General features: G+C 43.4%; 1 protein-coding gene across 3 annotated transcripts in view; it reads right to left on the reverse strand.

Annotated features, from left to right (window-relative positions):
* The window catches only part of KLHDC4 (kelch domain containing 4), a 312,074-nt gene that overhangs the window by 58,747 nt on the left and 237,570 nt on the right, over window positions 1–15,757 (reverse strand). For all 3 annotated transcript variants that reach the window (XM_069216836.1, XM_069216835.1, XM_069216837.1), the window contains exon 8: window positions 12,161–12,239. In XM_069216836.1, coding sequence (XP_069072937.1) covers window positions 12,161–12,239 — 79 coding nt within the window. The remainder of the gene's footprint in view (window positions 1–12,160; window positions 12,240–15,757) is intronic.

Below are 15,757 nucleotides of genomic sequence, written 5' to 3' on the forward strand. Positions count from 1 at the left end.
GGACTCGGAAGAGCGCTGTTTACTCGAGTCGGAGACGGAGCTTCAGCTCGACTCCGATGGCTTGGGAGGAGTGGCCTTTTTCGGTGCCAAACTGGTGGGTTGGTGACTGAGCATCTTCTTTCGGGTCGAGCCATGGCCTTCTGGCACTGGCGTTCCCAAAGCCTTATGTTTCGGCTTAGATGGTATAGGGGCAGGCGTACTCACGTGCTGTCCTGCCGTGACCGGTCTGTCCTCCTCGAAATCCTAGTCGGATCCTCGAACGGAGACTGCGGTCTGAATGATCTCTTCCTCTTCGATGTCAAGATGTTCAGAACTTTTTGACGCCATCTCAAGCCTCCTTGCTCTTCTGACCCGAAGTGTCTTTCTCGACAGGAAGGATCTGCAGGCCTTGCAATTTTCTTCCCGATGGTCTGGGAAAAGGCAGAGATTAAAGACGCAGTGTTGGTCTGTATAAGGGAATTTAGCGTGGCACCGAGGACAGAATCGGAATGGAGTCTGATCCATGAGGCTTCCACGCGGTCAGCCTGACCAGGACCCGAGTTGGGTGTGGGTGCCCCGAAGGGCGAGTAGAGATGTATGTTCCGACAGTACCGAAGTGTCGATAGAAGCTGTAACGCGATCGAAACAATACCAATGAGAAATGAAGCGTTTTCAAGGTTTTACGACTCAAACTATCGGAGTGAAAGGAAACACGTCCGAACCCGATAAAGGAAAGAAAACAATCTTAACATGGAGTCGATGCCCATGCGCAATGGAGCCGAAGAGGAGGAGTCACTTGATCCCGTGACCCAAAAACACTTCTTCAAAGAAAAACAACTTGTAACACTCCGAGCCCAACACTAGATGGCAGAAGTATGCACAGAATGTGTATCTGCAGCTACACATGGTATCGAGCAAAATAACAGAAAGTTTGACTTATTATCTCTTTCACAAACCGTTTTTTAAAAAGAGGGGAATGAAGCAGAAATGACAATGTAGCCCAATAGGATGCTCTATGTAGATGTGAAAAGAGCGCCTTTGCCTTTACAAACTCTGAGTCTTCCAGTATCCCATCATGCCCAGCAGATGGCAGTTGTCTCATTTCTTTTTCGCAGCTCCTGGTGACTGGATCTTGGAGTGCTGAGCTCAGCCTTTTTGCCTTTTTTTTTTCTTTAAAAAAAAAATCTCACTAGGAAATTTGACAAATGTTTCACTTGACGGATTTCATCTTTTCCAGAATTTTTCTGTCTTTTCCTAACAGATTTTATTTTGTCAAATAAAATGCCTTCTTTATTTGACAAATGTCTTGCCTATGGAGCAAAGAAGGCCAAGTCAGACCCTCACAACTTCTGCATCATCTGCCTTCCTGACAGTCACATTTCTGACAAGTGCTCACACTGCAGGTACTTTTCAATGGAGAAGATTCGCCTCCATGGAACAGAGGAGCGATGCAGGCAGCAGCAGGTGCAATCTGAAGGTGGGATATCAAGGGCGAGAGGATGGGATCAGTTCTCTACCAGGGCGCTTTCACCTTCTTCTGCAGACTCCAGGCCTGGGAGATCCAAAAAGGGAAGCCACCAACAAAACCAACACCATTCCAGTTTGCCGTCAAGGACATAGATGTCGAGATAAAATAGGGTCCTCTACATGTTCGCCGTCAAGTCCTGTTGAGAGTCGGGTTGCTGTCGAAGAAAAGATAACGTTTGTTGTCGAGGGACACTACAATGTCAAGGCGAAAGGGAACTTTGACATCAAGAAGTTTGCCAATGTCAAGACACAGTAGACAATCAACATCAAGGAGTCTGGCTACATCAAGGCCTTCTAAAGGAATGAGAAAGTCAAGACCACAACATTTAACATCTACTTCCAACTGAGCATTCCAGAGTGTAATCTCCATTGTCACCTATAGCACTCTCAGACTCTCCTGCTCCTCCACCAACTCCTCCACCTTTTCCAGTGCCTCCTACATCCACTTCACCAGCGTTTCTTCAACTGCAAACACCTTTGGAAGCACTTTTGCCGGTGAGACCTACTGTTACAAGATCCTCCTTCCAGATCTCGGCACAGATCCGGAGTGCAATTACTTTCAAGACAGCATCATCCATCTAGGCACATCTACATAAGGGCATCCTATTGGGCTACACCGTCCTTACTTCCTTCATCTTTCTTTTTTTAAAGAAGGGTTTGCGAAAGCCATTTGAACAGTCAAACGTCACAATTTCAGTTATTTTGCCTGTATTATACATATATTTTTTTACCCTTTTAAAATTCATTCTGAAGCAACTTTCCAATGAAGCCTTGCTTATAGGCTGCCAAAAATCACGTCTTAAGTGTTTCGCCAGTCGTTATTGAAGAAAGGTGAAAATCAACACTTAAGAAGACATATTATGAATAAGTGCTCCGGGATTCCCACAAGTGGGCAAGACTATTCAGTGTGCTTATGACTATCAATGCAGATCCCCTGAGAAAGAACTTACTTTTCAGGGGACGAAATATATGAAAGTAAAAGCAATATTCACCATAGAGATGCTAATTAACAAATTGAGACTGATGTGGAATAGAGATCTCATTGATACTGAAATCGCTGGAATTAGTAAGGGCAAGAGGAAGCTGGCGTGTAGAGGCATTTACGCCCCTTCAGTAATCCCCAAGATGCAGTACCTCACTCAAGACTCTTAGCAAGGAGTGAAGGATTCATAAGCCCAGAAACATCATGCGGGAGCTGGAAAATTTAAAGAAGATGTAGGACTAGAATCTTGAGCCTGGATAAGGGAAAAGAGTCAGAAGCTAACTCTAAAATCATGCATTCTGTGACACCTTGTGAATTTTAGACAAAGTGCACATGGGGTCCCAATTCATCCCATGAAGAACTGCAAACATTACTGTACTGATCCTGCACCCTTTCCATTTCCTTCATGCATCTCTAATACTGCAAATGCAGAAATAATCGAAGACTGACTGGCAAGATTTCACAATCACCTTTGCTAGCCCCTCCATGAGAGAGAAAGCACAAAAAAGAAAGTTGATGGACCTCCGCCATAAAATAAGAAAAAAACTATTTTGTTTTGGCTTCAGTGGTCCAGCTAGAATAAAATATACATACAGTGATTAAAAACTTGTGTGTGAGAAGTAACAACAAATGAGTGCCAGTCATTGCAAATACTGCATATTAATACAACAATATGAGATGAACATTTCCAAATGGGTGGTCCCATAACTATGCTCAAAAAGTATTGCTTACTCGAAATTGCCTGGTCTGATCCTAGTTTCAAACGATGGCCCTCATCACGACCCTGGCGGTCCAAAGACCACCAGGGTGGCTGTGGCGGTGTCACCGCCAATGGTGAATACCGCCAAATTAGGAGTTTGGCGGTTTGGCCGCAGCCAACCTGCCGAGCCTCCACCTGTCCCCGCCACATCACTGCGTTCCGCTGGGCTGGAGGTGAGCACCTCCAGCACGGCGGAAGGCGTGATACTGCTAGTGGTATCACAAGGCTGGAGACCGCCAGCATTTTTCTGCCGGTCGCTTTGCCAGAAAAAGCTGGTGGTCTTGCACCCTGGCGACAGGAATAAGCATACACTCGTACACACTTCCACATACCCACGCAAATGTGACCTACACACCCATTAATACTGACTAACACAAACACCGCATACACGCACACATTCACTCCCCCATGCTCATACATTCACACACACCTGCACCGCATACACACACGCATTCACTCCCCCATGCGCATAAATACATTCACACCCCCTCATGCACCACATACATGCACGCATTCACTCCCCCATGCGCATACAGTCACACCCGCCTCCCCCTGCACCGCATACACGCACTCACCTGCTATCTCCGTCCACTGACGCACACAAGCGCTCTCCCTGTTCACTCATGCAAACATGCACACGCATAAACCCTTTCCATTTGCTCAATCACACTCAATCGCTGATACCCGCAATCATGCACTCACCCTCCTTCCAAAAACACTCACTCACCCCCCTCACCCCGTCCACAATCACTCACACGCACAGACACGCACCTACAAACACCCTCCCTCCCCCCACATTCATGACATTCACACACGCACTCACACACACCCCCCTCCCCTGTCGAACAATCCACTTACTGTCCGTCGTGGAGGTTGTCCAGGAGGGGACTCCTGGCGTTTCCACCGCCAGCAGCACCTCACCATCTGGACACCGCCACACCATATTACGGGTTGTAATACGTAGTGCGGTCTCTTTTTGGCGTGGCAGTACCGGTGCAGTAAACAAAGATATTTCTGGCATCGAAAAACTAATAACCAAATTTCCCTCAATTCACTTGGTGAAAATGGGTCCACATGTCTGTGCTGACATAGATCGTGAACTAGAGGAAGACCAAACCTGGACCCACACGAAATGGTTTTACATTTCCAGATTCTAGAAGGAAATTGCTTTTAGTTTAACACACAGGCGTGCAAGATAATACAGAAGCACTGAACATTTTTTAAAAGCGGTTTAGAGAGTTCAAGAGTCGTCCTGATGGCTCTGGCTAGTTTATCTACCTGGAGTTCTCTTACAGAACTGTTTTCAATAAAGCATTTTTTCTGATCCTGAAAGTGGATGTTCCTGTCTGGGGATTTTTAGCCTTCTAAAATCACTTGGGCAGGTTTACAAAAGAAGGAATCAAACTTTCTGAAAACATGCTCCTCACATTTTTTGGATGAGGGGTCCACAATATATTTAGTTGTTTAGTTAGGCCTCATACATCCTTATTGAAGTTTATTTACATGCCCTGTAGACTTATGTTTGCAGATAACAGCGGATACAGAAATGTTACCATCTCTATTGGATACTGGGTGACAATGTGCCCTGGGTGGAAATAGCAAGTTTGCTTTATGGGTTTTGCAACCATGCATTGTCAATGGGAAGTTCAACAGCAGTAAGTGGTTCATGTACAATAGGAAGCATACCCTTTTTAAAAAAAAAAGCATCTTTCTAGATGACTTGATCTTTTCTCTGTCCACAGATGAGACGGATGTCTGAGCGAGTGAGACTTTAAACAGAGATGCCAAAGTGGATGAAAGCTCTGCCATGAGAGGATCCCAATGTATGAAAAACTTGGGAAGTGGACTCTTGGAAACAGAGTTATCTCTGTCCAACACCACCTGCTGTTGTTTGCAACATTTAACCCTGAACAGAGATATGGGTATCAATTTATCCGCTTGGAAAACAGAAGTGTGGCAGAGTGAACATTGCAAAATAATGGGAGATATGACTAGAGGAACCATAGCACAATTGGAAAGCTTTTTCTAATTATGTCACTCTATCACTAGTATTAACCCATTATGGAACAAAAACGTCTATATCAAGGTTAAAACCAAAAATAAAAAAGAAAGGCGGGTAAAATATAATTTCAAAATTGAGGCTACTGTTAATACAATACAATATTTGAATGTGTGAATCAGGTACTCAAGACCATCAGTATATTTCTTTGTGAAAGCTGCATGGCTCGTCTGATGCTTGGCTTCCATCTACAGTTCTACTGGCTAAGCACATTCATGCTGTGCATCTGTTCTTTGGCAGAGGCGGACTATTTTAATTACTAGTTAGCATTCCTACAAAGAGTAATCTCCCACCAAACAGCCTGCGCTTCCTTGCTGTGCACATGACTCAGCTCCTACAGGGACAACGGAAAGATGTGATGAATAATTCCTCCAGTCTCAAAACTGAGCTTTACTCTGTGGGACGTGCTACAAAAGAACACTTAATGCAGGATAAGGTGTCTAACAACATGAGAAGATTCCTAACATAAGACTGGGGCTGGTATTAATGGGTGATGTCAACATTGTAAAAGGAAATTAATGAAAATGTCACTTACCCAGTGTACATCTGTTCGTGGCATTAGTCGCTGCAGATTCATATGTTTAGCACAGTCCGCTGCCTGGTGTTGGGCTCGGAGTATTACAAGTTGTTTTTCTTCAAAGAAGTCTTTTTTGGTCACGGGACCGAAGGACTCCTCCCTCTTCGGCTCCATTGCGCATGGGCGTCGACTCCATCTTAGATTGTTTTCCCCGCAGAGGGTGAGGATGGAGTTGTTTGCTATAAATAGTGCCCATGCAATGGAGTGAATACATATGTACATAAAAAGTTTATAATAATTATTTACAAATGTACAAATGTTTAAGATTTAAGATCTACTTCTAAACGGCTACAGGCTTCCCGGGGAGGCGGGAGGGCACATGTGAATCTGCAGCGACTAATGCCACGAACAGATGTACACTGGGTAAGTGACATTTTCAGTTCGATGGCATATGTTGCTGCAGATACACATGTTTAGCATAGACTATAAAGCAGTTACCTCCCCTAAAAGCGGTGGTTTAGCCTGTAGGAGTTGAAGTAGTTTGGAATAATGTTCTTAGTACAGCTTGGCCCACTGTAGCTTGTTGTGCATTTAGTACGTCTACACAGTAGTGTTTAGTAAATGTATGAGGCGTAGACCAGGTTGCAGCCTTACATATTTCGCTCATAGGAATGTTTCCTAGAAAGGCCATTGTAGCACCTTTCTTTCTGGTTGAGTGTGCCTTTGGTGTAATAGGCAATTCTCTCTTGGCTTTAAGATAGCATGTTTGAATACATCTGACTATCCATCTAGCAATGCCTTGTTTAGAGATTGGATTTCCTATGTGTGGTTTTTGAAAAGCTATGAACAGTTGTTTTGTTTTCCTGATTAGCTTTGTTCTGTCAATGTAGTACATTAGTGCTCTTTTGATGTCTAATGTATGTAGTGCCCTTTCAGCCACGGAATCTGGTTGTGGGAAGAACACTGGCAATTCTACTGTTTGATTTAAATGGAATGGTGAGATTACTTTTGGTAGAAATTTTGGATTTGTTCTTAGAACTATTTTATTTTTGTGTATTTGAATAAATGGTTCTTGTATGGTAAATGCCTGTATTTCACTTACTCTTCTGAGGGATGTGATTGCAATGAGAAATGCGACTTTCCACGTTAGATATTGCATTTCACAGGAATGCATGGGTTCGAAAGGTGGACCCATGAGTCTTGTTAAGACGATGTTAAGGTTCCATGAAGGAACTGGTGGTGTTCTTGGTGGTATAATTCTTTTTAGCCCTTCCATGAATGCTTTAATAACTGGTATTCTAAATAGAGACGATGAATGAGTAGTTTGTAGGTAAGCAGATATTGCTGCGAGGTGTATTTTTATAGATGAAAAAGCGAGATTTGCTTTTTGCAAATGTAGTAAGTATCCCACTATGTCCTTCGTAGAGGCATGCAATGGTTGGATTTGATTGGTATGGCAGTAGCAAACAAATCTTTTCCACTTAGATGCATAGCAGTGTCTAGTGGAAGCTTTTCTAGCTTGTTTTATGACCTCCATACATTCTTGTGTGAGGTCTAAGTGTCCGAATTCTAGGATTTCAGGAGCCAAATTGCTAGATTCAATGATGCTGGGTTTGGATGCCTGATCTGTTGTTTGTGTTGTGTTAACAGATCTGGTCTGTTGGGTAGTTTGACATGCGGTACTAGTGAAAGGTCTAGTAGAGTTGTATACCAAGGTTGTCTTGCCCATGTGGGTGCTATCAGTATGAGTTTGAGTTGGTTTTGACTCAATTTGTTTACTAGATATGGAAGGAGAGGGAGAGGGGGAAAAGCGTATGCAAATATCCCTGACCAACTCATCCATAGAGCATTGCCTTGTGATTCGCGGTGTGGGTACCTGGATGCGAAGTTTTGGCATTTTGCGTTTTCTTTTGTTGCGAACAAATCTATCTGGGGTGTTCCCCAAATTTGAAAGTATTTGTTCAGAACTTGGGGGTGAATTTCCCATTCGTGGACTTGTTGGTGGTCTCGCGAAAGGTTGTCTGCTAGTTGGTTTTGGATCCCTGGAATAAATTGTGCTATTAGGCGAATGTGGTTGTGAATCGCCCACTGCCATATTTTTTGTGTTAGGAGACACAATTGTGTTGAGTGTGTTCCTCCTTGTTTGTTTAAATAATACATTGTTGTCATGTTGTCTGTTTTGACAAGAATGTATTTGTGTGTTATTATGGGTTGAAAGGCTTTTATCGCTAGAAATACTGCTAACAGTTCTAGGTAATTTATATGAAATTTTGTTTGGTGTACATCCCATTGTCCTTGAATGCTGTGGTGATTGAGGTGTGCTCCCCACCCTGTCATGGAAGCATCTGTTGTTATAACGTATTGAGGCACTGGGTCCTGAAATGTCCGCCCTTTGTTTAAATTGTTGCTGTTCCACCATAGAAGCGAGAGATATGTTTGGCGGTCTACCAACACCAGATCTTGAAGTTGACCCTGTGCCTGTGACCATTGTGATGCTAGGCACTGTTGTAAGGGTCGCATGTGTAGTCTTGCGTTTGGGACAATGGCTATGCATGATGACATCATGCCTAGAAGTTTTAGCACAAATTTTGCTTGTATCTTTTGGTTTGGAAACATAGCACTTATTACCTTGTGGAATGCTTGCACTCTTTGTGGACTTGGAGTGGCAATTCCTTTTGATGTGTTGATGGTTGCCCCTAGATATTGTTGTGTCTGACACGGTTCGAGGTGTGACTTTGTATAGTTGATGGAGAAACCCAGTTTGTGAAGGGTTTGTATGACATATGTGGTGTCGTTTGTGCACTTTTTTACTGTGTTGGTCTTGATTAGCCAATCGTCTAGGTAAGGAAACACATGTATCTGTTGTCTCCTGATATGTGCTGCTACTACTGCTAGACATTTTGTGAATACTCTTGGTGCAGTTGTTATTCCGAATGGCAACACCTTGAATTGGTAATGTATTCCTTTGAATACGAACCTTAGGTACTTTCTGTGAGAAGGGTGTATCGGTATATGAAAGTACACATCTTTTAGGTCTAATGTGGTCATGTAATCTTGCTGTTTGAGCAGTGGAATGATGTCTTGTAGTGTGACCATGTGAAAGTGGTCCGATATGATGTAGGTATTTAGTGTCCTGAGATCTAATATTGGTCTTAATGTTTTGTCTTTTTTTGGAATTAGAAAGTACAGGGAGTAAACTCCTGTGTTTTTTTGTTGTACTGGTACTAACTCTATTGCATCCTTTTGCAGTAGTGCTTGTACTTCTAGTCCTAAAAGTTCTAAATGTTGTGGTGACATTTTGCATGTTTTTGGAGGGATGTTTGGTGGGAATTTGTGGAATTCTATGCAATAGCCATGTTGGATTATTGCAAATACCCAATTGTCTGTTGTAATCTGCTGCCAAGATTGGTAGAATTGGCTTAGTCTTCCCCCCACTGGTGTTGAGTGAAGGGGTTGTGTGACTTGAAAGTCACTGTTTAGGAGGAGGTGTTTTTGGAGTCTGGAATCTTCCCCTACTCCTTGGGAATTGACCCCCTCTATATCCCCTGAAACCTCCCCTTTGGAATGAACCCTGATATGGTGTGGTTCTTGTTTGTTGGCTGGTGGTGTCTGTGGGTTGGCCACGAAACCCCCCTCTAAATGGAGTTTTTCTAAAAGAGCCTCTGCTCTGCGGGGAGTAGAGTGCGCCCATGGCTTTGGCCGTGTCTGTGTCCTTTTTAAGTTTTTCAATGGCTGTGTCCACTTCAGGGCCAAAAAGTTGTTTCTCGTTGAAGGGCATATTAAGGACAGCCTGCTGGATTTCAGGTTTGAAGCCTGAAGTGCGGAGCCAAGCGTGTCTCCTTATGGTGACAGCAGTGTTGACTGTTCTCGCTGCAGTATCGGCTGCGTCCAGTGAAGAGCGGATTTGATTTTTTGAGATTGTTTGTCCCTCTTCAACTATTTGCTGCGCCCTTTTTTGGTATTCCTGGGGAAGATGGTCTACGAGAAGTTGCATCTCATCCCAGTGTGCGCGGTCATATCTGGCCAGCAGCGCTTGAGAATTTGCGATGCGCCACTGGTTGGCTGCCTGTGATGCCACTCTTTTTCCTGCCGCATCAAATTTTCTGCTTTCTTTGTCCGGAGGTGGGGCGTCGCCAGATGTATGGGAATTTGCTCTCTTGCGAGCTGCCCCTACTACTACGGAGTCAGGTGGTAACTGCGAAGTAATAAACACTGGGTCTGTGGGTGGTGGTTTGTATTTCTTATCCACCCTTGGGGTGATGGCTCTTGATTTTACGGGCTCTTCAAAAATTTGTTTTGCGTGCCGTAACATCCCTGGTAGCATTGGGAGACATTGATATTGGCTATGTGTAGCCGAGAGGGTGTTAAATAAAAAATCATCCTCTATAGGATCGGAATGCAGTTGGACATTGTGGAATTCTGCAGCCCTAGCCACCAGTTGCGAGTATGAGGTACTGTCCTCTGGCGGTGACGGCTTTGTGGGGTATGAATCGGGATCATTGTCCGGCACTGGGGTGTCATATAGGTCCCAAGCGTCTTGATCCTGATTATCTTGACTTATGGTAGTTTGCGCTGGTGAGTGCATTTGTGGCGGTGTTTGTGCCGGCGATGCCTGTTGTGGTGGAGAGGGCGGAGGCGTGACTTTTTTAACCACTTTGGCTTGTGGTTGTGCGTCATCCTTAAGAAGTCCGATCCTTCTTTTCCTTATTATTGGGGGAAGGGTTGATATCTTCCCTGTGTCTTGCTGGATGTACAGTCTCTTTTGTGTGTAGTCTGATTCTACACTTTGGAGCTCTTGTCCAAATCTGTGCATTTGGCCACTTATTCCTTGTTCCTCTGTGTAGGATGAAGGTGTGGAACTTTTCGGCGCCGAGAGAGAATCTTTTTTCGGCTTCGGCACCGACAGAATTTTTGTGGATTTCGGCAGTGTGTCTCGGTGCCGAGGTTTTTCGGTGCCGGCATCTTGTTTTTGCCTCTCGGAGCCGCTATCTCGGCTCCGAGGTTGCTCCATGGCAGTCCCTCGACCGGAGTCGGGTGTCTTCGCTATGGGCGTGCCCTTTTTCGGCGCCTTCGACGGGTCGCCGGTCTTATGGGTCGAGCCATGGCCTGTTGGCAGTGGCGTCCCCTGGGCTTTTGTCTTCTCGATGGTTTTAATTTTCGACGTCTTACTCACTGTTTGTTGCTGTTGTTCGACGTCGGAGTCTCCGGATTCTGATTCCGGAACCGAGAAAGTTTCCTCTTCGTCGTCGAAACGTTGTTTTGTTGGCGTGGACGCCATTTGTAGACGCCTGGCTCTTCGGTCCCGGAGTGTTTTTCGGGACCGGAAGGCTCGACAGGCCTCACAGGTATCCTCCTTGTGCTCGGGGGACAAGCACAAGTTACAGACCAAGTGCTGATCTGTATAAGGATACTTACTGTGACATTTTGGGCAGAAACGAAACGGGGTCCGTTCCATCGGCTTCGATGTCGCACGCGGTCGGGCCGACCAGGCCCCGATGGGGGAATCGAAGCTACCCCAAAGTCTTCCGATGATCGGTGTCGATGTACCTAACTATCCCGATACCGAACGGAACAATACCGACGCTTTCTTCCGAGATTCTGACTAACTTTCCGAACCGAAACACGGAGCGAAAAGGAATACGTCCGAACCCGACAGCGGAAAAAAACAATCTAAGATGGAGTCGACGCCCATGCGCAATGGAGCCGAAGAGGGAGGAGTCCTTCGGTCCCGTGACCAAAAAAGACTTCTTCGAAGAAAAACAACTTGTAATACTCCGAGCCCAACACCAGGCAGCGGACTGTGCTAAACATGTGTATCTGCAGCAACATATGCCATCGAACATACATGTTACGGAGTAAAACCAGATATGGGAGAGAAGACAGCCCAAACTCAAAGAACCAGAAAACTGGAGATGTACTGGTATCCTGCTGTTTAAAGTGAAGGTTGTCATTTTGGCATGTCCCAACAAAGGAACAAGCCTCGCTTACGGTCATTCTGCCCAGGACTGTCACATGATTACATACAGAATAAAACCGGGATAAATGAAAAATTAGTTTAGGCCACCATGGCTACAGCAGCACTGCAGTTCATGCACACCCTGTTGTCACCTCTGTGTTGCTGGCTTTGCAACACAACAGATTTTTTTTAAGTTGTGAACCGCCTACTGAGTTGTATTGCATTTGAGAATTAAGAAATGGGTGGGAAGCCTGAGAGCAGCAAGAGATAATCAAGTCGTTTTCAAATCTGTGGGGAACGAGAAAATATTCCTAAGTGCTAGTCTTGGGTTCCCAGGGTTTGTCCCCCCCTCCACCACCCACCCCCCTCTCCCCCAATACCTTCAGCATCTTTTCCATCATTTTTCAGCAGGAACATGTCTGTATGAAGCGTGCCTTTATCAACATCCTTCTTCACTTTCTGAGGAGGGAGAAAATATATTGAAATGATAAAAGATACAGTAGCATCAACAGGGAAATAAATAACTGGAAACAATCCGATAATACAGTTTCTCGACAAAGGCTTGTGATAACTTTACAAATTGCCCCACCCAATGTCCCAATAAATGATTATGCAAACGATTAATCCCAAAGTTAAAGACTAGATTTCCTCTCTCCTCTTTTGAAAGCACTATCCTAAATGCTGGTTCTGTTCCCCTGACTGAAAAATGACTGATGATTTATTTCATGAACACAAACACAGAATTGTCCAAGGCCACACACGGTATTTACTCCACACCTTAGGAGCCTGATTCAATAGCTCGAAATTAAAAACATTTAAAACAAGGGAGAGGTAAGCTTGGATGAATCATTTTTTTTTAAATGTATATTTTTCAAAGAGTAAAAATAATGCTCTGCTTTTAATGTGCTAGTGTCTTTGCATCTAAACCCATGTAATAGTAAGAGACGTAGGTGTGTGAGTTTAATTTTTCCTAGCAGCCTTTACAGATGCTGATCACGCCACTGAAAATCTTGTCTCTGAAAAGAAGGCGGTTGGCAACACTGACCTGGAAAATAAAGGTTTCTTGCCTTTCTTTTTCAGCAGTCCAGTCCTCATCAGCTCACGGTAAAGGAGGACTTCTCTGTTTTCACCCTCAACCTAGTGCAGGCCCAGACCAGGAAAAACAATGTGAAAGGGTCCAACAACCCATGACAAATTGCCATCTGTGGTTGAAGCTTTTGGCAACATTAGACACAGGACTGAAGCATTTTGTATGGTATGTGGCTCGTTTCAGGATTTCCCGATTCCACCTCCTACAGGAGAGGAACGGCAATAGTTTCTCCTCTATAGAAAAGGAGGGTCCCTCTGTTTCAAAAAAATATTATTTATAGAGAATCTTTGAAACCTGAATGTCACTACAACACTTTACTTTTCCAGGGTTCCACAAAATGCAAAATAGGAGGCTTTGTGCATTGCAAATCACTTTCTGAAAGTGAATTTGAAATGGTGAAAGCCTATATCTGCTTCTACAGATAACAATATTCTCTAACATGGCGCCATTCATGACAACTGGAAATGAAGTGTTGTGCCCATTTACAACAAGGACTGGCATGGTAAATAGTTCTGGTTTGTAGGGGAAGAGTTTGTGTGTGTGTCAACCCCAACTGGCTTAGAAAGAAACTCTCATAACGAAGCAACATGCTGGATTTCAACTATTTGGAAGCTGGGAATAAAGCTCCTATCAGGAATAGACTGCATTAGCAGAGTTAGGCTGTGCCTCAAAGACAAATGTTATGAAAAGATGTCAGAAGATAAGGCATGCATTCTAAGTGTTGAACTTAACAAGCATATGCAGAAAACTACTGCATAGCAAATACATTTGGAAAAAGGCCAGTATTTTCGTTACATCTATAAGAAAGTCATATTTAATTTATGATTTAAAAAGTTGCAGTTCAACAACATGTTATCATGAAGGAAAAGTAAAACAAATAAACTCACAAGGGTCATCAGTAAATAGCAATCTATATCTATAAAAAGCTAGGGCAACCAAAGACAAGCTCTTCATTTAACAAAAAAAAGAAAAAAGTCAACAGCCAGCACCTAAAATCTTGCTGTGTCAGCAAGGTAAATACTTCAAAGAGTACATTCTGTACCTAGTGTGCCAAAGGTACTAGTTCAGCCGCCCCAACACTACATCGCAATGGAAACTCAAATATGACAATGTAACCATCCACAAAATGCTCCGGGCTTGACAAACAGCCCATTTAATCAATGGCAAACCATGAAAACTCATGAAGGCTATGACTGAAGGATGCTGGTCCAAAGCCCACTCTGTCCTTGTATGTCTTACTGCATTTTTTAAAGAACCGATGATGCAAGGTCTTCCAGCCAGCACCAGTGGTGTATAGCTGAAATTCAGGAAGTGGGAGCAACAATTGTGCAGCAGCTGATATTCTACCCTGAAGGGATTGCCAGGAATAGCTTTTATTAAGATAATTCTTATAAAGTATGTGTGCTGAGTAGCAGAATGATGTAATAATTCAAGTGCAATCAGGTTTCGCGGTGGTCTGTCAATGCTGGATTAATATACCATATTTAACCAACCACCAATGGAATTTAAATGACAGGGGGCAAATGTTGATTCTGTTGCGTTGCAAACTTCAGCTTTGCCTTTGGGAGGCTGACTTGTTCGGCTGTATGGAAATCTGAAGAATAAGTGCATTAAATATTTCTATTGCACTTAGTGGAGAGGTGCATTGAAACCTGGTGTCAGGTTAAGAACTTCAATGAAGGCACAGTCTCCAAAAGGATGTAAACTAAGAACGGACATAGCCATATGTTTACAATAGCATCCCTTTTGTTTAGCTTCCTTTTGACTATGTGCAATGGTTTTGTAAAAGTGTCACATTGCAAGTAAAATGCACAACTGAACACTTCTCTAGGAGAAGGACGCCAGGTTATGAAATTCTACACAAACTAGAGGGCAGTGACTCCTAGGAAAACATAGCATATACACTAAAATTATTTAACTTATGTTAATTTTAGCCATGCTACAATCTTGTGTCTAGGTATTTAAATAAAAGATGCATGTGGCTCAATTAAAAATATTTTGCTCCCAGAAAACAGCATACACAGAGTTACTGAGGAGCAACTTTATACAAATATTTGGAACAGAGTATTGCCTATAAATAACCCGAATTGGCAAAGCGAAGACAAAAGCAAATCAGCTATAACCCTTTTTAAAGTACTATGGCAACTTTACACACATCCTAATTAGTACTTTTTATGACACAAAATTGTGATCTTCTTAATATTGGGCACTTCACTGCAGACAACAGAGGAGTTCTGTCTACTGGAAGTGTAAGAGGAGATGATGTTGAAGAAAGTATTGGTCTTATGAACCTCTAAGCCACTCTGGGAATTTCAAAAGCACATGTACATGTCTCTGTCATATGGGCTGATTTTGTTTTGGTAGAGAAATACTTTCAATACACTGGAAATGATGTATACAGGTGTCCACAGGTATGAGACTCTGCTTGCTGGGTATTGTTAATAGTAAATCACACAATTGCACTCCGCAAATGCTGCTTTGTGACTGGCACCTAGCCGACCAATATCTACCCAAAACATACTTAGCTAGTACCAGTCTCATTACATGATCAACCCATATACCAGTAAACCTTCTTCTATTAACGTACAGGCTTCTAATAAAGAACTAGAGTATTCATCCAGCTCAGATTTACCTACACTAGGAGACAAGCTGCTATAGAAGACAACTTCAGATCACTCACTTCCTTGTTCGTGAGGCTCGATATGTAAATAAAAATGATTCTCAACTCTGCAAGTTTAAACAAGCATTTACAATGCATCGGGTCTCGCGTTTGCTCATGTTAGAGCTGATCGCGTTGTAAACTCCTAACCCGACTTTTCACCTATCGGGCAAAAGTGCATTTATGCACATAACCCGAAAAAGTGAAATCAAGTACGTAAAGCGCTCG

Source organism: Pleurodeles waltl, chromosome 12 (genome assembly GCF_031143425.1).
Source record: "Pleurodeles waltl isolate 20211129_DDA chromosome 12, aPleWal1.hap1.20221129, whole genome shotgun sequence".
NCBI classification, from domain to species: domain Eukaryota; kingdom Metazoa; phylum Chordata; class Amphibia; order Caudata; family Salamandridae; genus Pleurodeles; species Pleurodeles waltl.